Source organism: Hesperophylax consimilis, chromosome 4 (genome assembly GCF_061612785.1).
Source record: "Hesperophylax consimilis isolate HC1 chromosome 4, BYU_Hcon_1.0, whole genome shotgun sequence".
In the NCBI taxonomy this organism is placed as follows: Eukaryota; Metazoa; Arthropoda; class Insecta; order Trichoptera; family Limnephilidae; genus Hesperophylax; species Hesperophylax consimilis.
Genome location: NC_142839.1, coordinates 14,977,148 through 15,003,718, shown reverse-complemented (window position 1 = coordinate 15,003,718; position 26,571 = coordinate 14,977,148). Strand labels below are relative to the sequence as shown.

General features: G+C 33.7%; 1 protein-coding gene and 2 non-coding genes across 5 annotated transcripts; all 3 read left to right on the top strand.

The window, feature by feature from the left end:
* Positions 1–993: 993 nt before the first annotated feature.
* On the top strand, positions 994–26,571 carry Snx21 (Sorting nexin 21). 3 transcript variants are annotated; one of them, XM_089651407.1, is made up of 6 exons: positions 994–1,168; positions 1,900–2,152; positions 7,708–7,929; positions 14,158–14,381; positions 25,524–25,647; positions 25,868–26,571. In XM_089651407.1, the coding sequence occupies exons 2-6, from the start codon at positions 1,934–1,936 to the stop codon at positions 25,916–25,918; spliced, it is 840 nt and encodes a 279-aa protein (XP_089507533.1). In that variant the 5' UTR covers positions 994–1,168; positions 1,900–1,933; the 3' UTR covers positions 25,919–26,571. The 3 variants fall into 3 exon arrangements, with proteins under 3 accessions (XP_089507533.1, XP_089507535.1, XP_089507534.1); XM_089651408.1 differs by having other exon boundaries at positions 1,158–1,284; XM_089651409.1 differs by having other exon boundaries at positions 25,524–26,571.
* LOC149424257 (5S ribosomal RNA) lies at positions 21,387–21,505 on the top strand. The gene has a single exon (XR_016302162.1). It is a non-coding gene; the product is annotated as a 5S ribosomal RNA (ribosomal RNA).
* Positions 21,828–21,946, top strand: LOC149424256 (5S ribosomal RNA). Its single transcript, XR_016302149.1, has one exon. It is a non-coding gene; the product is annotated as a 5S ribosomal RNA (ribosomal RNA).

The following is a 26,571-nucleotide window of genomic DNA, read 5'->3' as shown; positions in this document are numbered from 1 at the left end:
TAGTATGTGGGTTAGAAAATGGACTATAAAGAGAAACGAATTGGGTGCTTCTAATACTATATTGAGAGAGATAGCGCTGGAAAATATCGAAGGCCATCGCAGACATTTGTGAATTTCTGAAGAACGATTTGATGTACTGTTGTCTAAGATTCAAGACAAAATCCAAAAACAGGACACAGTTATGCGAGCGGCTGTCCCGGCAAAAACTAAGTTACAAATTACTCAGATACCTGGCGACGGGGGATTTTTTTTATAAAAGAAGTGTTCCTTGCAATAGTTGATGCCCTAAAATTTGTTATGAAGGTAAAAATAATTATTTTTTAAACATCTAGAGACTTTAAACATTTAATAATAATAACTACTAAGTTACAGTAACATTTCAAAAATAATATTATTAATTGCAGTGTAGCGGGCATTCTTATTTTTGTAAACTTCTTACTTCTGATCCCGAAGACAGGGATGGCTTTGGTATAGATCCATAAATCTATTATATAACAATATCATTTCATAATATCATCCGACCACTTAATACATTTTTTATTGAAGTAGATGCCTTGATGGTAGGAACTAGGTACGCGTAAATAAATCACTCAGTAGAGACGTCTAACGTCTACTTTCGACCGCAAGGAACTAAAAATCGCAAGCGACTTGAAACATATATTCACACGTTTCGATTCGGCGGGAAAGTCGAACGATGACTCATACTTGAACAACAAAAACTTTCAACTTTCGTCGTTCAACTAAAAACTTCATCAACTCTGTTGAAAGGCTATTCACACTTGTCGATTAGCTATCAAGTGTCATTCAACACAGACTTGATTAACTAAAATCGCCCTGTGTGAATGGGATTATACTAGGTTTTAGCTCTTTTTTAGCTCCTTTTGACGCTAGCTTTATTTTGAAAATCGAGTTGGCAACACTGACTGTCACGTCTATTATAATATTTGTTTCACAGCAATAGCAAGCAATAGTAACTTTCTATGATAACGCAGAATGACAAATGAGATATCACATCCAAATTTGACGTAATGAGTCGTATGAGTAATAATAATATTGTCATAGTTAGTATTTAAATAAGATTATATTTGTTTACGTTGTTCCTCGTGCTATGAATATTATTCAATAATTAGTTGCTTCGAATATTTATATCATCAAGAATCGTTGTGAGGTGAGGTTTGATTTTACACGCTCAATTTAAATAGTTTGAAACCGTATAACTTTTTGTGTATTTCAATATTCAAATAGTTAGTTAAATTGTCTAAATCCAAATTTTTACACTAATAGGTAATTATCATTATTTTGTGTACGGAATGGTTTTATTTTTGAATAACCCACTTAAAATGTATTTGTTGTGTTGTGGTTTTAATAATGTTTTAAAATATGTTTGTCAAAATGTTGGCCATGGTGAAGTTAAGTTAAACCATTTATTCGAAATAATCGTGTGCTAGATTGATTGTTCAACTTGAGATACGCAGCATCAGATATGTATTTTTATATCAATGGCTACCTACTCAACAACTCAACAACCCATCACAACACACCCACTTATGATTTGTTTATTTTTCACGAAAAATGTAAAACCTTATTTGATAAAAGAAGCCATTTTGTTGATCTTTTGTTCACTTTCTGCTAATTTGTGTCTCATGATACAAATATGACATTGACATAAGAATGTGATAACATGTGAAATAATAATTGTTTAACCAGTAATTCTGATTAGTGAGTGACATGACTCATATACTGGGCTAATGGAACACAAAGCAAATAACTGTATAGCGAATGTGGGCCAGGATCATTGTTATCTTATGTTTCATTGTGTCTTCCTAATTCCCTCCCTTTTCTCTGTCAATACTGTTTTGCTCTATCATTCACATTATTTGTCTGCATTATTCATTTCAGTTTTGTGGCACCAACTGTTCAAGAAAACATCAAAATGCTCAAGTTTGAAATATCGTCTACTCGTATTGTGTGCCCTTATGAAATGGAAAAAAAATATGTGGCCTACACACTGTCCATATCGCTGGACACCACAGATTCCGAAACGTCTAAGCCCTCCTGTTTAGAGCGAAGATACACGGACTTTTTGAATTTATACAATGGACTTAAGAGAGAGCAGCCTGCAATGATGGTGGGAGTCAGCTTTCCCAAGAAGGTAATTTTAATTTATTTTTTATTTTAGCGACTACATATATAAAATATGTGAAAATACAAAATATAACTGTGTATTGTATAGTAATGGTATTTCTTAGTCCTCATCACTATGGGCCCTGTGCTGAGGCCGACTAAATTTATTTCCTTCCGTTTATGGGGTTACGCCACCTTGGTACTTATAAAAATAAATATAAATTTTAATGGAGCTATTAAATATATAAAATAATTTCTCTTTTACACATATACATAGTAGTTTCATGAATAATTTCAAAATAATAATAATGAATAATTTAATTTTTTTTTTAAATAATTGAGATATGAACCATCAAGTAAGACCCTCTTTTGAAAATCCTTGCTGATGGTGTAGTTATTTTCTGTCGGTCATCTTCTGAAAAATATATTTATTCTAATTAAAAAGGTAATAGCTCAAATTTTTTGAAAATATCAAAGAGGTGTAATGACTAAATAAAATACCCTAAGAGAGGACTCGGCTTACTAATAAAAAATTCTGTCCAAACGGTAGCACAAAAATGGCTGCCAAGATGGCGGCAATGCCAGACCGTTTCCATTGTTATTATTCAGTGGCTTAACATTTTATTGACATTTGGGGGAACAACAATTATTTCTCACTAACCCATTCCATTTAAATAAAACTCATTTTTGTTTGTACAATACAGTATTTAATTATATTATTTTTTTCTGGCAAAGACCCTGTAGTTATTATCAAGGAAATAATAATCAATTTTCAAAACTTGGATGCATAATTTTTCATACTATGTTTTTTAATTTTTTTATTTATTTCTTAACCTAATAAACATAATTATACTGACATATAATGTTGTGGGTACTGCTTTATCTATCGAGTTACATTCAATTTTCTGTTGGAAACATTCTTCAAACTATTTTGAACCCAGAAGAGTTCTTGGTTGACTTCCAACCCTCAGCTCGCACAGCTTTGGAGCACCTTTTTTTTTGCTGCTACCGGCACCGCTTGGAAACTTGAAAAGTGCACTTATAACACAAACATGTTATACATATACTGATGAAAATGGAAGGTACTAAACAAAACAAATCGTAACCCAACTTGGGTAGGAACTTACACCCATCTATATTATTATAATATTCCATTCTCAAAGTGTAACAAAGAAAAGAAAATAATTTCCTTTATTTAGCTTAACCTTTTTAATTGCCGGTATATGATTAATCATTGAATGGTGGGGAGGAATGCAGATCACGCCAAACTCTGGGAATTGAATAAAAATGCACTTTCTAGATGAAAAAAGTGTGTAGAAATTCATTAAAAAAATAATTAAGGCGCGGAAGAATAAATTGATGGAGATACAGCCGATCAAAATTTAATAAATTGCACTTCGCGATCTGATATTATCACCATATTCGGACAGTCCGCCGCCATATTTTGTCACGAAAATCAAATTAAAAACTTTTAATACTTTTGAAATTTCAGTAGTGCCATCCAAAAAATAAAAAGTGTTGCCATATAATAATATCAATGCATGGAAAATTCTGAAAATTAAATATCATTTGCCAGATTGGTAGTTTATTATTTAAAATCTTGTAAATACTTAATTTATGTATATATATAACCTAACCTAACTGTGATTTTCTATAACAAAAAAATGACCCTTTAATAACGCCCACTCGCGTCCCCTTTAGAGTTTTATCCCAGTTTTCAAGTAGTTTGTGGGCTACGCTAGGTTTGTATAGACGGTTTGTGATTTAATACTAATACCTTTTTTCCATGTTATTTCCTGTTACACAAAATTGCCCCTTTAATAACGCCTGCTCGCGTCCCCTTTAGAGTTATATCCCAGTTTTCAAGTAGTTTGTGGGCTACGCTAGGTTTGTATAGACTGGTTTGTGATTTAATTCTAATACCTTTTTCCCATGTTCTTCTGCCTACTCTAACCCAAACTAAACACCTAACCTATTTTGTAAAAAAATATTATTATTATATGGCAACACTTTTCTTTTTTTGGTTGGCACTACTGAAATTTCAAAAGTAAATAGTTGCTTATTTGATTTTCTTAAGTCATAATTGATAAATAAAACATGGTTCCTATGTATCGCGTACGAAGTTTCAAAACCCTATAACTCAGTTAATAGTGCCGACCCCCACCTAATTCTTTCAGATTCGGATTCCCCAGCCCTAAATTAGTCTAAATCAAGTTCAATTTCGGTTATACTCCCATAAACCGAATATTACCCTCAGATCGCGAAGTGCAATTTTATTAAACTTTGATCGGCTGTATCTCCCTCAATTTATTCTTCCGCGCCTTAATTCTTTTTTTAATGAGTTTCTACACATTTTTCTCATCTAGAAAGTGCATTTTTATTCAATTCCCAGAGTTTGGCGTGATCTGCATTTCACCCGAATGGTGCTTAATTAATATCTCTATGAATATAAATATCAAGGTGTTGTGATAAATATTATCGTTGAAATAATGAAAAATTAATTGTTAAACCAAAATATATTAGCCCCGGGCCACGCCGCATTTTCGCTGAGTCTTTGTATTTTTATTGAGCACTGCAAATATTTGTATGACGGCTGCCTGTTCAATTGATGAAATATAAAATTTGGCTTGTTTTATTGTCATGAAGAATAAACCCCTCGATGAATACAATATTAACTAACAACATACTTAAATGTCGTACGCCAAAAGATGTTTAAACAATCATATAAATGAAAAAATGTTTGACAGGAATGCTTTCCTAATCTTTCACTTACGTGTGAAATGATGATCCTGCCTTTTTTCAAATTGGAAACACTTTATACTCGTTGGCTGAACACTTCGCGGCATCTTAAATGTTTATTTATTTAACTTTATTTTGTTTTTAAGCTAATATTTTATATTTAGCCGACTGACAGTTCGAAAGAAATAGACTATCAACATAGTAATACTGGACAAACAATTTGACAATGTAGTTTTAAAGAAAGAAGATAGGCGATGAGACTATTTTAGCTTCTGTCTAAGAAGAGAGGGGTGCAACTATGTGATGCTGATAAGTAATTTATTTGTTTTCTCTCTGTATTATTACGGCACTTACTGTTATTCTCTATTCAATGGTGTAACCCCTTAACCTCTCAGACAAAGACATTTATATACTATGTGTTCCTTTGAAAACTGTCAAAACGTGATAATTTTTGTGTTATTTACGAGTTTTGCTAAAAGCATCATAACTCACGTCTTGGGAAACGTAGCCTCATTCTAAAAAATGTTTTGGAAAGATTATGAAATCCACTATTGCATTGTGTTGTTATAAGTAAATATTTGTGTTTCTAAATATATATTTTATGAAAACGTCAAAAATATGTAAGAGTCGATAACCATTATTTCAAAGCCGTGAAAAATGTACTTTTTTCTGAGTATCATAAAGAAATAACACTTTATATATTGAAGAAATATAATTAAAAACTATTAGTCACCTCAAAATATTAACCGTCCAAACTAAAATATTTTTAATAAATTATTTAGAAACGCAATAAATTATGAACGAACAAGATGACAGATTCAATCGGCTAAGATAATACAGTTCTACGTTCCATAGATATTGTTGAATACAGACGCGTAGCGTTATTCATTATCGATACTCTGTTTTTTAAATCATGGCAATCCGTATACTAGTGATGGAAATAAATCGAATTTTGTAAAATCTCGCGCGTTTACGTGAAAAGACGTTCTAATGTCTTGACCGCTATTATCATATTTATGTCTTTTGACGTTCTAATGTTCTGAGTGGTTAATTGTCTTCTATGTCGTTTTTAGTGCTTTTTTTAATAGAGTTTTTCATTGATCTCTTTCAGCCAAATTTAAATTCTTGACTTAAGTTTCAATAAAATTTCGATCGAAGGCATTCTTATGGGTACTTTCAGTATGGTCTTTATGATTCCTTTTTGAATTGTGTTCAGGTTATATATGTACTTAGACGGAGCAGATTTCCAACCTATAATTCTATATAGATTCGAGAATGATGTAAGGCATACTAGACTTTCATGTCCTTTTTATTTTCCACACTAGTTGTACCCCGCTACGCGTTGCTGTGGCTCAGTCTGTCTGTGCAGATAGATAAACAATAGTGCATGTTGCTTTTACGTCCTACAGATGGCGCTATTTAAAAAAACATGTTTTTACCTGTCACAGGTGACATCTATATAATATAGGTACATAAAACCACACATGTATTTGAGTGCAACTTTGTGTCAAAATTTCAAAGCAATTGGTGAAGAACTTTCGCAGCTTTAAGATTTTGAACAAACGAACATTAACGGATTATACAGGGTGTATCGGCACTAACCTGACAAACTTTAACCAGCTATTCCTTAGCACATTTGGAGTAAAAAATGTTATGGGCACTTTGCTGTCCGGTAACGTTTTTTTTTAATAAAAAATTTACTATTCATATTTTCACCACATGTCACCACTGTTTTATCCTGCTCCTTGCTCGGTTCGCATTTTGGTTCGCAAATGTAACGTACTATTAGTCTAGGGAAATTTATATTTGAATGTTAATAATTTTACAAGCGTGTTTTATAAAAATAATGTTTGTGTCTCAAATAACAAATATTTGCATATTTTGCACATTACGACTCATGTCCTCCAGTCCTATATTTTTCATAAAATATTTACATTTCCGATAACAAAAGTGGTTTCTGATTAGCTATGCCCATAAAACTTAATTGAAATGTTTCCATTTACTCTGTATAGGTACATTGTTTCTTTATTTAATAAAATAAAATACAAATTACTATTCTTTCGCACTCTATCAGTTTTGATACAATTTAAAAAATTTATGGGTAATTATTTACCAAACTGCCACACTTTTAGACACAGATTATAGAAATTACACTTCGTTTCAACAGTTACTACAAGAAATAACAACATATTTACATGCTCAAAATAGGTTATTAGGTTCTTAGTTTTGGTTAGATAAGTATTTTATGCATATTTAGTTTCAAAGTAAATTTCCGCAAACGTCAATCTATATTGAAAAAATCCAAAATGGCGGTAAAGGAATTGTTTTATAAGGGAAATTTTGAACTTTGATTGAATTAAAATTGTACTTTCATCTTTTAGCATCTCTCCAAAGGTAATCTTTGTTTCTTGTAGTAATTAAGTTGAAACAATGTGTAATTTCCATAATCTGTGCCTGTAAAAAGTGCGGCGGTTAGATAAATATTTACTATTATTTGTTTTAAATATCATGGAAAAGTGATGTACACAAAGAAATTGAGTTTTCAAAATAAATATTTCATCACTAACTAACTATCGATCACACCGTTTCTCCGCAAGGGTATGCAGAGAGGACGGACCGCCAAACAACTCGGTCTTGGCACATACTCCTTTCCTCATTCACATTCTTACCTCTTCTATTATTCTGACTCTTTACATGGCCCGACTCAAGTATCTGATTCACTTGGTCGTGCCATGTCTTCCTCGGGCGTCCCCGACTTCTGCCACTACAAAGTTAATATTTAAAAAATGATTTTATGAAATGTTACTGCTTACAGTAATAACACCTTTATGTAATGTTTTACAGGTTGTAATAGGAAATTTTGATCCCGAGTTGATTTCTGGCCGCTCTACCGGGTTCGAATCCCTTCTGACCCACATTGCCAGAGAATCCAAGATGAGAGAGGCTGCGTGTACGATAGAATTCTTTCAAAATGCCGAGCTGTTCGAAGCCAAAAAGTTTATGCGGGAGAAGAAATATGACCAAGCCCTGTGTCTGTTTGAAAATTCTTTTAAATTACTGAACAAGGTAAGAATTATTATTTTTTAAAGATTTTTATTTTATTTATTTATTTAGGAAAACCAACAGATTTTTTTACATCTTTAAATAATAAATTTATAAACAATACAAATAAAATCTAATGACAGGTTTTCACGAAAAACATAAAATTATAACAACAAACTAAGGGTCCAGTGTGGGCTAAAAATATTTACAAAAAATACAAAATTGTAAATATTAAATAAAATAAAAATAACATAGGATATAAGAACACAAATAAATGCATGTTGTAAATTTTATTCTCATTGACAACACCAATAAATCACTAACATATGTATATACCTATAACTATACACGGTGTCCGGAAACTCGTAGTACAAGCGGGAAACTGGAGAATCTACACCACATGGGGAACCCAAAAAAACATAAAGTTTTTTGATTTGAGCATTTTCAAAAAAAAAAAAAAAAAACCAAAAAAAAATATTTTTCGGCTATTTTAGGGTTAAAGTTTTTTCTGGTGTTTAGGGTTGAATAACAGATGTTTTAACCCTGCAGAGCAGAAATATTTTATGATTACACCGGGTTAAATGAAGGGTGATTTCAAAATAATGCTTCAAATCCGAGTTTCTTCATTTGTTTTACTTTCAAATAGTTTTAATTAGTTGGGTACTTTGATCTTCAGTAATAATTTGTAAGAATTTGATTAATAAAAATAAAAAAAATAAAAAAAAATCAACTTCAAACTCGATTTACTCGATAACGAAAGCTCAAATAAAAAAAAAATATACTACAAAATCGACTCCAAATGTGATGTAGATTCACCAGTTTCCCGCTTGTACTACGAGTTTCCGGACACCCTGTATAACTAAACTGAACAAATGTTTATAAAATGAATCACATGCAACTGGACAGAGTTCATATCAACATGATAACTTGCAGTATGTTATTAATAATTATCTAATAATAGCTAAGGTATTTTTTTTTAAATGTTCCTAAACTACACAAAAATATGTCAATATCATTAAAACTCTTATTATATAAGTTACACGCTCTGAATATAAAAGCGTTTTGTCTAAGATTAGTAGAAAATTTGAAAATGAAAAAGTGATTTGTCTCTAGTTCTAAAGCTTGGGACTCTAAAAATAATCTCAGACAAAAGGGGCGAACAATCGAAAAGGCCATTGATAATTTTATGGAGATATATTATTATATCTCATCAAAATATTAAGAAAAACTTATGTTTACAAGACAAGGTTTTTAATGCAAAGCGCAAAGGATAACAAATTATTAGAAGCAATAATTATTAGTCTGAAACACAAATATAAATTGAAAAAATCTTCCGAGAAAAAATAAATGAGGCCGATGGGAATTGAACCCGCACCCTTCTGATTGCTGGCCAGGTGCACTAAGCCACTGTGCTACATCGGCTTATTTTTAACCGCCAAATAATTCAATGAATAAATATATTATAGGCTTATCTTTAACCGCCAGATAATTCAATTACTAAATATATTTATTGAATTATTTGTTGGTTAAAAATAAGCCGACGTAGCACTGTGGCTTAGTGCACCTGACCCGCAATCAGGGACAATTCCCGTCGGCGTCATTTATTTTTTTCATTTTATATTTGTGTTTCAGGCTAGTAATTATTGCTTATAATATTTTATTAAAGTAAGAATTTTTTATACTATAACAAATATTCTATAGATAAATCCACCCAAAATGAGACCATTATTTTAAATTTGTAGTTGCCTAATTTACTGAGAAAATGTTTCTGGCATTCTTCAATAATTCTTAATTAGTTTTGTACAGTTCAGTCTTACATTCATTATGAGAGTTTTATGCAAAGTGTGTCATTATAAAAATAGAATACTAATTTAATGCTGCTTCTAACAGACTTTTTTAACTTGCTCCTACTCAGTTGGCCAGAGTTCAATAAATTATCAATTAATATACAAGCAGCCTGTTATCCTTCAAGAATATACATTTTGAGATACCCTAAATTTAGAAAATCACCTCATTTTTAGTCCAGATCATTCTAATGCTATAGAACTCCATCTTAGCACACAGTCCTTGCTTCATTCACATATAATAATAATAATATTTGACAATTTGTATAGCGCCGCTTTTGTGAGTTGGGGCCTATAGGGGACGCTATACATACTCTTTTGTTAAACCATCTCTTTACATGAATGGATCGTACCATGTCTTTCTGGGGTCCCAGAGGTCTCCTTTCATTAATCTGTGCGTCACATATTCACCTGACTCTTTTCTCCCTCCATCTGTTTCACTATTTCTTAACCACAGCATTTCTCTATTTCTTGTGCATTACACTTACATTGTGCTTTGCATTCTTTCAGACTTCCTCGTTCTTACAATGCAAACTTGATTTTAAGCTTGTAAGGATTTAAAAAAAACATTTATAATACTGTTAACACACTTTGATCGGGTTATTTTTTCGCCGGCTGACCGCTGAAAACGGGCGAAAATAAAGGTCCCGCGCGAATTTGTTTAATTTGTTTTAAATCGCTATATCTTCGAAAATAATGGAAATATTTCAATAAAATTTTCTACATACTAATTCAGCATACCCAAGCTATAAAATTTCTAGCCGAAAACCAAGTATTATTTCTAATGCAACATAATAAATCGAAAACAAAGTCATTGTTGAGTCATTAAGGCTCAATTTATTAAGTATAAACTAGGTTTCAATTTTATAAAATTACAAATTATTATATTTTCACCAAGCCCAAATCATTATAAAAACAAAAACAATTGCCACTTCTCTAGTATCGTCAGAGTAACACATTATTACCCATTGAAATACCACGTGTGCAATTGCTCCTCGCACGGTACAGCGGACCAAAACCATCGGAACGTGCTAATAATATTGGTTATTTTTTCAAATGAAATTTAAAATAATCACTTACGGTAGAATGCTTCTCGTATTGCTCACGTAATATTGTTTATTGTTTTTCACCATACACTATTAGGTTTTAGTTTCTAACCACTTTTATGTAATCAGTTTCAGTTCACGTCTAAAAATTGTTTATCTAATATTTGTATACAGTGTGATACTTAGTGAAACATTTCCCCCTATGAAGAGGGACGTCGCAAAATTGACACATATAACTCGTCAGACCTTTCGTTTTGTGCGCAGAACACACGCGACATTGTCTCTGGGGATATTTCTTTTTACCGCCGGTGACAATTTTTATCGCTTTATGTTTTTTTGTGTCCATTGATAATCTCCCTGGAGGATCTTTTTTCAAGACTTTCCTTTGTAATTGTGATGTGGATGGTCTCGGTTCCTCAAAATTTGCATCAGTTTCAGAAATCTCGGTCATTATCCAATATTTGGCAACATTGAGTAAAAATTGTTTATAAGTCAGTCTTTTGGTTGCATTCAAGGCCTTGTAAACTTTGTAGGAATTAAACAGAGCACAATTCAATAAATACATCACAGCTCTCTTAGTCCATTTTTTGGTTCTTCTTATTATTGAGTAATACGAAAGATACTGATCTGCACGATCAACTCCTTTCATATATTTGTTATACTCAATAATACTCTGTGGTTTCCAGATTCGTAGTTTCGTCTTCCAATCGATATTGCCGCTTTCAAGTATGATCGAAGAATGTATAGTTGAAATCATTCTGACGTCCCTCTTAGATTTCCAAATTTGCAATAACACATCATTTTTTCGACGGAAAATACTTTGGCCTGGATTGAGCTTTACGTTTTTAAGGCATTCGGGAAAACCTCGATTAATTCGCATTGTTCCGCACGTTCTTATTTTATGTTTCAACAACACTTCACTAGTTTTAACGCTATTATAGTAATTGTCCATATATACATGATGCCACAAATTTAGGTATGGATTAAGCAATGTTTCAAATGTATCTATTAGTCGCTTTCCTTGCCCACAGTATATTTCCAAATTGCAAATGTATCCCGTAGGGGCTTCACTAACCATTCGCACGAGAATACCATATCTAATTATTTTTGACGCATTGTATACTTTAAATGCTAGCCTTCCCCGCCACGGTATGATGCTTTCATCTAGAGAAAGCTCCCTTTGAGGCTTGTAAACAGAATTAAATTTTGGGATGAGATATGTCAAAACGGGTCGAATTTTTTCAAGGCGGTCGCTGGAATCGGTAATGTTTTGGTTATTTGAAAAGTGCCAAGATCTCCAAATTTGATTGAAACGATCACGGCTCATTGTTTTTGAAAATATGGGCGTCTCGATACATTGGTCTGAAGACCAATAATCTTGTCTCGTAGTTTTTTGCACTTGACCCATAAGCAGAATCAATCCTAACATTTTTTTCATATCTGGAATATTTATAGGCTTCCACTTGATGGATTTGTTCGTTTGTTTGAATCTTGATTCATTTTGAGCATGGTAACGATTGCTTTCTTCTACCATCATTTCAAACAAATCATTTCCAATAAATAGTTCTACTACTTGCATAATACTTTTGGAATCAGCTGGTGTTACGCAAACACCAGGATGACCTAAAAATGATTCGATATTTGGCGGATTATCTATTCGAGACCACTCTTCTCCTTCTTCCTCCATATCACTTTCTTCAGAATCACTGAACTGTAATGGCATCACTGACATTCTTCTCCTACAAGAAATTTCTTCACTTTCACTAGATTCTTCACTTTCACTATCGAATTCAGGCAAATAATTACTAGAACAGGCAGATAAATTATCCGCAACGATTTCGTCATCACTTTCGTAATTTTCAGAATCCATTTTGAAAGGTTTGAAAAAGCTAATATAAATATTATCTCCTCAGAACACAACCGTACGACAATTTGCGTTTTAAAAACTGCCATGCACTTGTAAATATTTATTATGGTCCGCCTAACTGTGTTTGCCGATACCTGCTTTTGTTAGACGCGTCAGACACTCTGCGCTCGCTCGCACCTAGGAGTTGAGTGGGTGCGGAACAGAGATAGAGAGATTTGTTTCGGGTTTCATGGTCATAAAAACCCTCATTCCAAGAATTGAATTATTAGAATAACAGAATATGTTATCTAAATTACTTATTTCGTTGATCTTCAAAGCAATACCTATCAAGTGTCAGGTTTTCATAAAATATAGGTCATTTTAGTTGAAATATCGATGTACACAAAAGACTCCAAGATAAATACTAAATAAAGACTTGCATTACAATTTGATAATTATGTACATATAGTTGGGACCTTTACAAAGAGATTGGTATATAATATTCATATAAAAACATCGGATAATTTCTTCTTTTCTGCCATTGAAATGAGGCGGGCGCAGAAGGTAGAACTACCCTTCCCGACGTTAAGCATCAATCGACCGAACGGGTAGAACTACTCTTCCCGATTAAAGTGTGTTAATAATAAGAAATCCTAAAAAAATATTGTGATAATACTCTTGAAAAAATAACTTTTTTTTTTTCAAATTTTTAGATGTCTGTGAGTGATGCCAAAATTGATGAAGGTAGACAAACCAAGACACTTTACGCATCGTGGCTTGGTTTGTTTTAAAACATCGCTCGCCATACACTACCAATGGGAACGTGTGGCGAGCAATATAAGACCTACATAAGTTTGCAAATTGCGCTGTACGTTCAGTTTTCTGTCTTTTCTAAAAGGACAAAAATAACAACTTGCTCGCTTTCCAAACGTAGAAGACGCTGCTTGGCCTTGAGTGTCTTCTACTAATTAACCATTTGCAATATTCTTAATTTAAGATACACTTAAAGTTGAGATATCACCCATAAATTCGTCAAATGTTTCATGTGTTCAACTGTTTATTATTCATTGTGAAAAAAGGAGTCGAAAAAATATCAATGTTGAAATTTTTGCTACACAAACACTAGCATTCAATAAAAAAGACCCGTGAGCTATTTACACGTCCACACTGGCTGAACACGGGGGCGTAACTGAATGAAAATGAGCGAGCTTTCGTATTTCACATCCATTTGAAGGTACAGGATGGGTTGTTTTGCAGAATTTTTACTATTCATCAAATTTCTGTTATTATATCATTATTGGCCAGTTTCACAAAACTGAAATGATAAAATAACATGAATAGAACCTTCACAGAACTTGAAAAGCAACTTCCAAATTCGATGAATCGTTCAAATTCCGTGAAATAACCCGTCCTTAGACTAGTTTTCATTTTATTGTGATTTAAAAATTACCTCACCCATTTTTAAACATTTTTTGTATTTTTTAAATCATTATTAATTTATGTCAATATTTTTCAGATATACACTGATCGCTCCCGCGTTGTGTTGGTATCCTTGTGTCGCCTGGTGGCCTGTGGGGCCGGGGGCACCGGGGCAGCGGGGGAGGACCACGGGAGAGACGGCGCCTTGGCGGGGCCCGTGGAGCGCTGGGCCTCCCTCGCCATGCGGAGGTTTGATGCCGTCAGCGATGCGGATCTCCTCACCCTCTACGTGCCTTTAATACAAGCATGCATTAGCATATGGTAAATACACTATATAAAATCACTTATTCTATTGCATTTCGATCAACAGGTATGTGTCACAATTCCGTAATAATTGTTCAAGTGTTTTTCTGAACATTTTTGAGCTCAAAATATCTTCTTCAAAATACCTAGTACACTGTGTGATTTTTTAAAACATAAATGAATTCATTAAAAATCAAATAGGTGAAATGGCATGGCTGCATATTTGTTATTATTTTTATTTCTTGCTAGAGCAATCCCGATGAGTTACAAAACTCATTGTATCTTACAATACATAGGTGGGAATTAATAGGTACAATTTTACATTAGTTTTTTGATTTTAAAATTATAAGTTTCACATACAAAACGGTTCAAAAATATAAAAATAGAAAAAATAATCAAAAATATATGTTTCACATACCAAAAGGCACAAAAAAAGAAAAATAGAGGTTAAGTAAAACAAACCAAAAAAAATCATAAAATCAAACAGACAGGGATATAATCACAAAGCCAAGGTAGGAATTTACAAAAGGTATTTACCAACTAATTGGTAAAAATAGATTATGTTCGATTACAAATACAGGGGATAGAAAAGGAGAGAAAAAGAAACGAGACAAAACACAACACAACAAGAATTACGTATTTTTGTTTTTATATGTACTTAAAAATATTCTTTTAAAGCATTAATTTAATTTTTTTTATATGTTGGCTGTTTTTATACATATCTGGAAGAGAGTTATAGAGTGTGTAGGCAATATAGTTGAGAGATTTCATCCCATATTTTCTGGTGTGTGTTAGAGGAATGCGGATTTTATTGTTATTACGAGTATTGTGGCTGTGGATTTCTTGATTGAAAAGTAGTTTGATGTTAATGTGGGTTGATTGTTGAGTAATTTGTAGGATGGTGCTCGTGATTTCATGTTTGGGTTTCATTGTATTCCTTCGCTCATTCTTACATATACATGTTGAAATTAAATGAAATCGAGATATAGGACACTTATTTTTGGGCCATTTTTGAAAGGAATGAGAATACAAACACCCCTTATAACATACGAATATTGTAAATTGGTTTTTTTCGTTTCCAATATTTACCTACCCTTACTATGTTGTTGTAGCCAGATTTACCTGTGAATTCTAAATACGCATATTACGTAATACTAATAACTATGTGCAAATTACTACAGTAAACTTAAATTTAAAAATTGCCAAATTTGGATCCCACTTAAGTGTTCCCACTTCAGAAGTTTTTTTTTTCCAGTCCCTTGGAAAACTTTTTAATTGAGTTTCACTGTACATAACATAATGTGAATGAAAACTTCTTAAGAGAGTTTCACTGTACAAAACATAATGTGAATGAAAACTTCTTAAGAGAGTTTTACTATACAAAACTTAATGTGAATGAAAACTTCTTAACCTTTCCTTATCTTTGGTGTGTATTTACTACACATTGCTTCTAATAACTTTAATAACTCTTTGATATAATAAATTCTGGGTTCAGATTTTAGGTATTTCTCCGTTATACATTTATGCACTGAATTAAAAAATAATATTTTACATAGTTTTCAAATTCAATTAAAAATCAGAAACAAATACAACAATACAATCAACCGTGTGATACTGCTATGCAAAGAGTGTGCGAGGAAATGACACGCTATTGATGTCCCGCTTTAGTTCGCTATGCGGGAACATGAGAAATTCAGAAGACCATCGATACCTACGACCGCATAGCTGTGTGTGTGCCAGCCGCCAGCCAGTCGGTCGCGGACCGTCGTTAGATGTGGACCCCTCGCAAGTTTTTTTAGCATCTGCCGAAGGTTTTTACATGTTTTCAGCAATTAAATTACAATTATTGTCACTTATCAATAAACATAAATCGCTTATTTTGAGATGTGTATTGACTACACAGCACCGGAACGCGTGGATTTTTTTAGCACAGTAAGGGAAAGGTTAAGAGAGTTTCACTGTACACAACATAATGTGAATGAAAACATCTTGAGAGTTTCACTGTAACATAATGTGAATGACAATTGAAACAAAGTCTCAAGCATTTCTTTTCTTATAACTGTTTTTGATTTTTTACTATTGAAATATTGATATGAATAATATTTCGTCCCGTAGCTTACAACACCGCTCAAGTCCAAAATTGGCGGTTTTCACATTTTAATGCCGATAGATAGAGCTGCTCATTGCGCGTCTAACCATTGGTCACATGATATAGATTTCAGTCAATTAGAAGCCTTAATTCAAAAAGTAGTAACAGCGCGCAAGTCGGTTAGCCTCTCAACACCGCACAAGTCGTTAGTCTGTCATACATTTCTCGTAAGAGTACTTCGCGCTCCGTGATTATTATATTTTTATGTGAGTTTTATCGCTGAAAGGTCTTTGCAAGATGTTTAATAGAAGATTAAGAGGTAAGCTATATAATACAGTAATGTTTATTGATTATCACATAATATTCATATAGAAAGAAATCATTATTGAATATCTTCATTTACTTAAGCGGTGTTTACTAACCAGCTTTTTTAACTTGGGCGGTGTTTCAAAATGTATTTTATTTCTTTGAGGAAGCTCAATAATTGAAATACACTATGGATGGAGAAGAAATTGATTCATGGAGTTCAGGTGATGATGGTGTTTTGCAAGAAATCTAAACTTAGATCATGTGACAACATAACGAACAAAAGCGGCAATATTTATTTGAAATTTTCTGGAAGAACATGAACTGGGAGCAGCAAAGATCATTTATAACTTCTCATGTTAATAAAGTACCAAAGAAAATTACAAAAAATCCAGAAATCATCCAAAATAGTCGAACTTACGTTTTCACGATTGATAATGTACGTCACCAAGTCTGTAAAAAAATGTTCTTGGCCACTCTTGATTGGCGCATTAAAGATTCGTTTATAAGATATTGGCTGACAAAAACAGACTGTGCCATGCCTCCAGATTTGTCTACTTCAACCAGTAACCGCAGAAATCCAGTGAAAATTAAAGACCACAAATATGTTGAAAAGTTTTTAGCAGGTCTTCCAAATATGCCGTCGCATTACTGTCGTGCTAAAACATCACGAGAATACTTAGAACCAATTTTCTCGAACATGACACAGCTCTACCACACATATCAAGAGAATTGTGAGTTAGAGGGTAGAGAATGCCTTGGTCGTAAATTATTTGACAAATTATTTTTGAAACTCAATCTGAGCCTATTCTACCCGAAGAAAGATCAATGTAACGATTGTTGCAGTCATAAAACTGGAAACATTACGGATGAAGAATACGCACAACATGTTTTGAAGAAAGATCGAGCCAGGAGAGAGAAAGATACTGACAAAGATATTGCACAGTCCGGAGTTTGTCATGTATTCACACAGGATGTTGAATCGGTAAAATTGGCTCCGTATCTTCAAGCTAATGCAATTTATTATAAAACTAAACTATGCATCCATAATTTTACATTATACAATTTAGCAACTAAAGAAGTAATGTGTTATTGGTTCGATGAGTCAAATAGCACACTTGAAGCATTTGTTTTTGCTTCATGCTTAGTAGACTATCTAGAGAAAGTTTTGAGCCAGAAATTATTGCCTGTGATTTTATATTCCGATGGCTGTTGTGCTCAAAATCGCTATGTTACCTTAAACAATGCTTTATTACGTTTAGCGATTGAAAAAAATATTGTAATTACTCAAAAGTACCTGGTAAAAGGCCATACCCACATGGAATGTGATTCCGTACCCAGTGCAATAGAGTGTAAATTAAAAAGTAAAGAAATTTACCTTCCACAACAATACATGGCTATTACTAAAACCGCTAGGAGTGATCCTATGCCTTACAAAGCTCGTTATTTGGACTATACCTTTTTTACCGACTTTTCGAAAGAATTAATTTATAAATCTATACGGCCTGGTAAAAAAGCAGGTGACCCAGCCGTCGCAGATGTACGTATGCTAGAATACAGACCAAATAGCACAATTTCGTATAAAATTGGTTTTGATGACGAGCTTCAGCCGTTACCACATCGTCCTACGCCAATTAACAGCATTAAACAAATAAATCACCTGCAGAAATTGTATGCAGCTAGAATACCAATTACAAATCGGAAGTATAAAGTTTTGCAAGACCTAAAAAGTGTATTACCATCTAGTTGCCACTCTTTTTATGATGATCTTCCGCACAGCAATCGCTAAAGACTGCAACTAACTATTAGACTGGAGATTTCGAGTATATATTTTTATTTATATAATTTTATTACTATTATATCTTGTTTAGTTGGAGTTTATTAAAGACTATGTTTTAAATATTTTCATGGTAAAATAAAAAAAATAATAATAATAATTGCACTTAGGTACGCTCTAAAGGTTCGTGTGTCACCAAATAACTTTAAGCAATTGATCTCAACAATGTTATTCTTAAGATTTAGGTTATAAATACCTATGTATAACGATTGTTAGTTATTTTTGAAATATTTCTTGATAAAAACTTTTCTTTGTAAATCATCTTTAATACCTTATTCCCTAACATTTCCGCAAGCAACACCGCCTAAATCTAATAAAATATCAGTCAACACAGCTCAAGTCATAAAATAAAAGTTAAAATAAAGTAAATTGTCGAAGTAAGTTTAAATAATTATTTCTTAACCTCTAACTAGGGTATTTATTAAGTAATAACAGAAAAAATCCACCGATTTTTTAAAATAAACAGTTTTTTTCGTCTCCTGTAAAGTTGGTAAAAATGACTTATGCGGTGTTGTTAGCTAAGGGACGATTTGTCTCAACACATACCTCTTTACTGAACCACTAAGGTACCCTTTACGGTAGATCTTGGTATTTTTGATTTTTAGTGAAATGTTTATTTTATAACAATACAAGTACACGGTGTCCGGAAACTCGTAGTACAAGCTGGAAACTGGAGAATCTACACCACATGGGGAACCCAAATAAACATAAAGTTTTTTGATTTGAGCATTTTCACAAAAAAATAAAAAAACAAAAAAAAAATATTTTTCTGCTATTTTAGGGTTAAAGTTTTTTCTGGTGTTTAAGGTTGAACAACAGATGTTTTAACCCTGCAGAGCAGAAATATTTTATGACTACACCGGATTAAATGAAGGGTGATTTCAAAATAATGCTTCAAATCCGAGTTTCTTCATTTGTTTTACTTTCAAATAGTTTTAATTAGTTGGGTACTTTGATCTTCAGTAATAATTTATAAGAATTTGATTAAAAAAAAAAAAAAAAAAAAATTAACTTCTAACTCGATTTACTCGATAACGAAAGCTCAAATCAAAAAAAAATATACTACAAAATCGACTCCAAATGTGATGTAGATTCACCAGTTTCCCGCTTGTACTACGAGTTTCCGGACACCTTGTATATTATTTTTCTGTTCGTATAAATATTTTGTGGGTTTATACAAAGTGATACAATTATTGATTTATATATTTTCATATCATTTAATGTGAGTATTTTTGATTTTTAGTAATGTGTTTATTCAATAACAATTTTATATTATTTTTTTCTGTTTGTATAAATATTTTGTGGGTTTATACAAAGTGTTTAATTTTCATATCATTTAATGTTGGTATTATTGATTTTTAGTAACATGGTTATTTTATGACAGTAAATATATATTATTTTTTCTGTTCGTATAAATATTTTGTGGTAAAATTTGTAAAATTTTATACTAAGTGATTCATTTTCATATACATGAACCACAAATGCTTTCTTCAAAAATGCATATTGCTGAATTTCTGCTTTGATCCAATTATTACATATTACATAGCAATTTGTCACGTGAGTGACTTTAACCTCTGCTCTTTGAAAGAAATAAACATTGCATTGTTGAAATAATTTGAATTTGATGTCATCAATGTCATCTGACAACACACAATGCAGCTAGTTTCAACTGCTTTTATGTTTACATAATTAAGTATTGATAAGCAAATATAACAGGAAACTACTAGATTTATCAATGCGTAATTAAATATACTGAGGGTTGTGCATTTAAGATAAGTATTATCACCATTTATTGCTTCCTATTCCATAGGTCACTAGTAGTTATCCAAATGTATGTAGCATACAAAACAATTTGATTAGAACAATTCATTATGTCAATTCACGTAAACCAGTTCTAGTATATAATAGGTATATTATATTGTGGATATACTGGCGAAAAACGTTATCTCTAAAATCGCTCTTTTGAGAAAACATACGTTTAAGTTTTGTACCAATATAAAAATTCAATGCAGTTTGTGTCATTATAAAAACAAATATATTGATGTGCATTCATTTAAGAATATTTTTTTCATTTATTTATACAGGGTGTCCGGAAACTCGTAGTACAAGCGGGAAACTGGTGAATCTACATCACATTTGGAGTCGATTTTGTAGTATATTTTTTTTTGATTTGAGCTTTCGTTATCGAGTAAATCGGGTTAGAAGTTGATTTTTTTTTTTTTTTTTTAATCAAATTCTTATAAATTATTACTGAAGATCAAAGTACCCAACTAATTAAAACTATTTGAAAGTAAAACAAATGAAGAAACTCGGATTTGAAGCATTATTTTGAAATCACCCTTCATTTAATCCGGTGTAATCATAAAATATTTCTGCTCTGCAGGGTTAAAACATCTGTTGTTCAACCCTAAACACCAGAAAAAAAATGGGTGTGTCAAGCCTACGCAAGACAGAAGTGAAACTTCTAGTATTCTTCTCTCTCTCTTTTTTCATTTCATTCTCTCTTTTTTTCTGTCTATTGACATATTTATAAGTAGCATGTGATAAAAAAAATTAAAAGTTATAAAAAAAGAAAAAAAAAATTAGTTAAAGCGGGGATCGAACCTCGGTTCTTCACGACCACAGTCGTGCGCTCTGCCTGTAGACAGCGAAGATGAGTTAGGAGAGTGAGTTAAACTAGGTATATAATATTTACACCTTGCTAATGTTTTCAGTATTATTAGGGCTTTTTTATACTAATTTTCATATATTTATTGGCAGGTAGAGTAGAAATTAATATTGTTTAGCGTTTGCCAACGACCATACCATGTTGAACACACCGGTTCTCGTCCGATCACCGAAGTTAAGCAACATTGGGCGCGGTCAGTACTTGGATGGGTGACCGCTTGGGAACACCGCGTGCCGTTGGCCTATTTTTTATTTTAATTTCATGTTTTTTTTATTTTTTTATCATTACTATAATTAATAATATCATAAAATTCTTTAACTTTTCAAGTATGCTACAGGCCCAAAATATTACTTAGTGGATTGATATTATGGTCAACCATTGAAAAAAAAAATTCCTACAAACTTATTAATGTAATTACGATCTTTTTCAAGCGCGTATGTAATGATTATTTTTATCAACCTCGCACACACCTTGCTAATTTTTTCAATATTATTAGGGCTTTTTTATACTAATTTTCATATATTTATTGGCAGGTAGAATAGAAATTAATATTGTTTAACTTTTGTCAACGACCATACCATTTTGAACACACCGGTTCTCGTCCGATCACCGAAGTTAAGCAACATTGGGCGCGGTCAGTACTTGGATGGGTGACCGCTTGGGAACACCGCGTGCCGTTGGCCCATTTTTTATTTTAATTTTATGTTTTTTTTCATTTTTTTATCGTTAACATCATAAAAAATTTTATATCATTCTTTAACTTTTCAATTATGCTACAGGCCTAAAATATTACTTAGTGGATTGATATTATGGTCAACCATTAAAAAAAAAAAATTCCTTAAAAACAAAAAAATAATATTCCATGGCCGAGAATCGAACTCGGATCAACTGCTTCGAAAGCAACTATGCTGACCATTACACCACCAACGCCAGTTGTCGAGATGAGCTAAGAAGCATTTATATTTTACTTCAAAACTTTTACTACATCAAATGAACTTTAATCGGTCCCGCATTTTCGTTTCGGTCATGAGTTGGTTTTACTCCTCGAAATTGCATGACGCGCGTAAAGAAGTTTCACTTCAAAAACTTTAACCCCAAAATAGCAGAAAAATATTTCTTTTTGGTTTTTTTTTTTTTTTGTGAAAATGCTCAAATCAAAAAACTTTATGTTTATTTGGGTTCCCCATGTGGTGTAGATTCTCCAGTTTCCCGCTTTTACTACGAGTTTCCGGACACCGTGTATATCTCCAAAGTTTATTTCCAAATTTTTTTTTTTTATTTTTTTTTATGTGACACCTCTCAAGAGTGTCCCTGCCTGTGCAGTGTACAGACAGGGGAACTATGTCACCACCCGGTTGGGCGGCGTTGTGAGGCGGAATAAGGTAGGGGCTGTAGGAAGGGATTTGTTAATGCCGGCCTTGAAGAAGCTCGGATTATAGGAGGGAGGAAAAACAGATGCCGGTAGCTCGTTCCACATACGAGCCGACTTACACAAAAACGAGTCGTAAAAACGGCCCGTTCTCATGAAGCCAACGTCAACCGTGAACGGGTGTTCAGTTCGTGTCCGTCGAGTTTCGCGCACGTGCACCGGTGCATCAGGAATCAATGCTGCTAGCTCCTTGGAGCAGGCTCCATTGAAATACCTGTAGAACAGACACAGCATGCCTACATTGCGTCTATGCATTAGAGAAGGCAATCGGTCTGTTAACAACGGATTGTCAATCAGACGGATCGCTCTCCTTTGCACAGATTCAAGCAGGTTTATCAAGTATTTTGGGGCACCAGCCCAAAGGTGGCTCCCAAATTCAATAGTTGGGCGGACTTGAGACTTGTACAGGGTCAGCAGCTGGTCACTGTTGAAGAATCTCCTAGCCCTGTACAAGACGCCCAACTTTTTGGAGGCCTGATTTACTCGGGCTTCTATGGATCCCCGATACTTGAGCTGGTCTGATATAGTAACTCCAAGCATTTCAATGGAGTCTTTATTGGGGAGAGTACTCCCATCAAATTGCACCAGACAGTCATTGATCTCCCTCTTTGCCGAAATCAGACACGCTTGGGTTTTTGAGACGTTGAAACTGACCAAGTTGGCCTTACCCCAGGCACGAACCATCTCGAGGTGGTGGTCAATTTTTTGCTTCAAAACTTCCCGAGCTGTTCGGAGATCATAGGTGGAAGGGGGCCTGTCAAAAAGATAACCCTCGTGAACGGTGCTGTCATCAGCGTAGCAGTGAATTGGTGCACATTCAACGAGATCGTTGATGTGCAATAAAAACAGCGTCGGAGACAGCACAGATCCTTGTGGCACCCCCGCATTGATTTGGTGCGGTGAGGAAGAAGAGCCGTCAACCACGGTTTGAATTGTTCTTCCCCTCAGAAAGTCTGCAATCCAACTATGCAGGGTTGGATGGATCCCTTACGATGGTAACTTCCCGATAAGCGCCCGGTGCCAGACTCTGTCAAAGGCTTTGGAGATATCCAACCCAACGGTTTGAGTTTCACCAAAACGTTCCATGTACCGCCCCCAAATATGCGTCACATATCCGAGTAGATCGCCACACGATCGGTTTCGACGAAATCCATATTGCCGATCGCTTAGGATATTGTTATTCTCCAGATATGTGAGCAATTTGTTGTTAACCACCCTTTCTAATACCTTCGAGAGTATGGAAGTGATGGCTATGGGGACCGCCCCAGTTAGAAGGGTCGGAGCGGTCCCCCTTTTTTGGGATTGGGTGGACGATTGCCTTTTTCCAAAGATCTGGCACCTTTCCACCTTTGAGAGAGAGCCTAAATAATTTCACGAGCACTGGAGTCATTTCTGCAGAACACCTCTTGAGGACCAAGGCAGGTATTCCGTCCGGCCCACTGGCTTTGTCGACTTTCATGGTAGCAAATGGTAGCAATTAGTATATTTTGCCAGAGGTTTTTGTTCTGGCAAAAACCATTATGGCCCAGTTGTTTTGCAGAAATTCATGTGTTTCAAGAAATGACCAATCAGCGCCATTTTGTTTGTTTGACATTTGAAAGGTCCCCTTAACGCCGATTCTAGGTGCGTTTTTGCTTTCTATCAAATCGTAATAAGCTGACAAGCTTAACATAGTTATTCTCTCCTGCTGATCACAATTTTATAACAAAAGCTGAAACTGACTTAGAATAGGCATTTAAAAAACTAAGGACGGGTTGTTTCGGAGAATTTGAACAATTCATCAAATTTCAACTTTCATTTACGGGTTCTGTGAAAGTCCTATTCAAATTCTGTAATTATATCATTATAGGCTAGTTGCTTGACAGAACTGAAATAAAAACAGAACTTAAAAATATCTTTCACAGAACTTGAAAATTAACTTTGAAATTTGAAGAATTGTTCAAGTTCTCCGAAACAACCCGTCCTAAGTAAATGCCGCCTTTTAATGACAATGTTACATTTGAATTTCTGTAAAACATCCGGTCTTAAGTTACTAGTAGTGCTTTTAGTCTGTTGGGTTCTTGTTTCAAATTGATCGCTATAAAAAAATTATATTCCTTTTGAACTTTCAAACAAAAGCAAAAAACGTACAATAAATGTTGTGATGTTTACAGAAGTAATAGACATGCGAAACGCCTACAACCAATAACAATTAAGTTGAATTAAAGATTTCTGCCAGAAGCGACAAGTGCACATCGGTAGACACAATATAAGAAAAATCGGTTTAACGTTTTTTCCAGTTCGAAAATATTAATTATTTGAAATTATAGAAATTTTTTATTTAAGACTAGTGTGTTCTGTCGGTTTATAGACCATAAATAACTTCACAATACTGCATTACTAACATAAAATTTCAATTTTCCGACAAAACGTTTTTTCAGTACCTATGCAGGGCCGGCCCTACTGGAGTAGTGGAGCAGTCGGCCTCGAGCGCCGAATTTCCAAGGCGCCAATGCGTTGATAATTTTTTGTATTATTGCCGGTAACCCGGTCGTTAATTAACATAAATGCTTATTTACAAATCATGTGCGCTACCCGACTCACTAGACAATATCTGTTCTGATAATATCTAACTCCCAACAGTCCTAGCATATCGTCCTCGAGATAATTTTTATAAAAATTGGCGCTTCAGAAAAATACAAATCATCCGAATTTTATTAATTACAATGATCTATCTACTGGTTGTGACAAGGGGTGCCAAAGTCAGGTGCCGTTTGACTCAGTTCCGACCCTGCCAGTATGTTACGATATTATATTGATTTTCCATAATAGTCTTGTTTGAATGATTTCAGGAAAGTACTTGGGAAAGACTACCAGCACCTAGAAAGTGACTTGGGCTGCATGAAGAGAAGAGGAATGAAGGTGGATGCTTGCCCCGACCTGATGAACGCTATCGACCAATTGGAACTCTCTGTGGTAACCTCCTAATCCGTCTGACATTCATTCATCAAATTAAACTAAGTGCGAACCGGGTCAAAACTAGTATTAAGGCTTCTTTATCCATATTATAAGTACACACGGGGTTAAAAACCACATAGACAAATAAGATTACTTGCAAAGCAAACATTTATTATGTACTCCAATTAATTGTAGAATTTTTATTTATTTGTTTGTTCATTTTTATTTTGCAATCTAGGAAGAGCAGATATTTCGCCAACGGATTGAATTGTATAGGAGCATTTTGTGAAGCATTCTAAACATGGTATGAATGTGATATGAAAACGTAACACAAGAACACAGCAAAACAGGACTTCTAGCACTGTTTACTCAGCACTGCCGCACACATAAACGTTAACCCTCGCTAGCCTTTTGCACTCAAAAGTTTGTCTTCGGTAACTTTTGAAAGGCAAATCCAGGTAGGAATGAATGCTTTTATATTGAGGTCTATCACTGTATTTTGGCATCCCTGGTTCTGTTTGGGTAATTCAAGTAAGTTAGGGTTTGATATATGGGTTTATGTGGTGGTTATTCATTAACACAATAGAAAAATACTCATGGTGAGAAATCAAAACATTTGGCTATAAGTTTGTTGAGTAGATAATTTTAAATTGTGTTAATTGGTATGTATGTACTACGTAAATACTTTGTGGATTGCATGTTTTGCTGGGATCTTAATTATGTTTTTTTTTATGAACTCTAGGACAGATATCAAATAAAATTATTTTCTAAACATATTCTCCACCATTTAATGCTACATATACATCCGCGAGCCGAACTGAACCTCAACTTATGGGAAAGAAACGAGGCAAACGCAAATGTCAAATGTGCAAATGCGGCTTGCAGTTGATTCATGCTACGATTCGCGTTTTGGTTCGCAAATGTATACGTACCTTTAGGCCG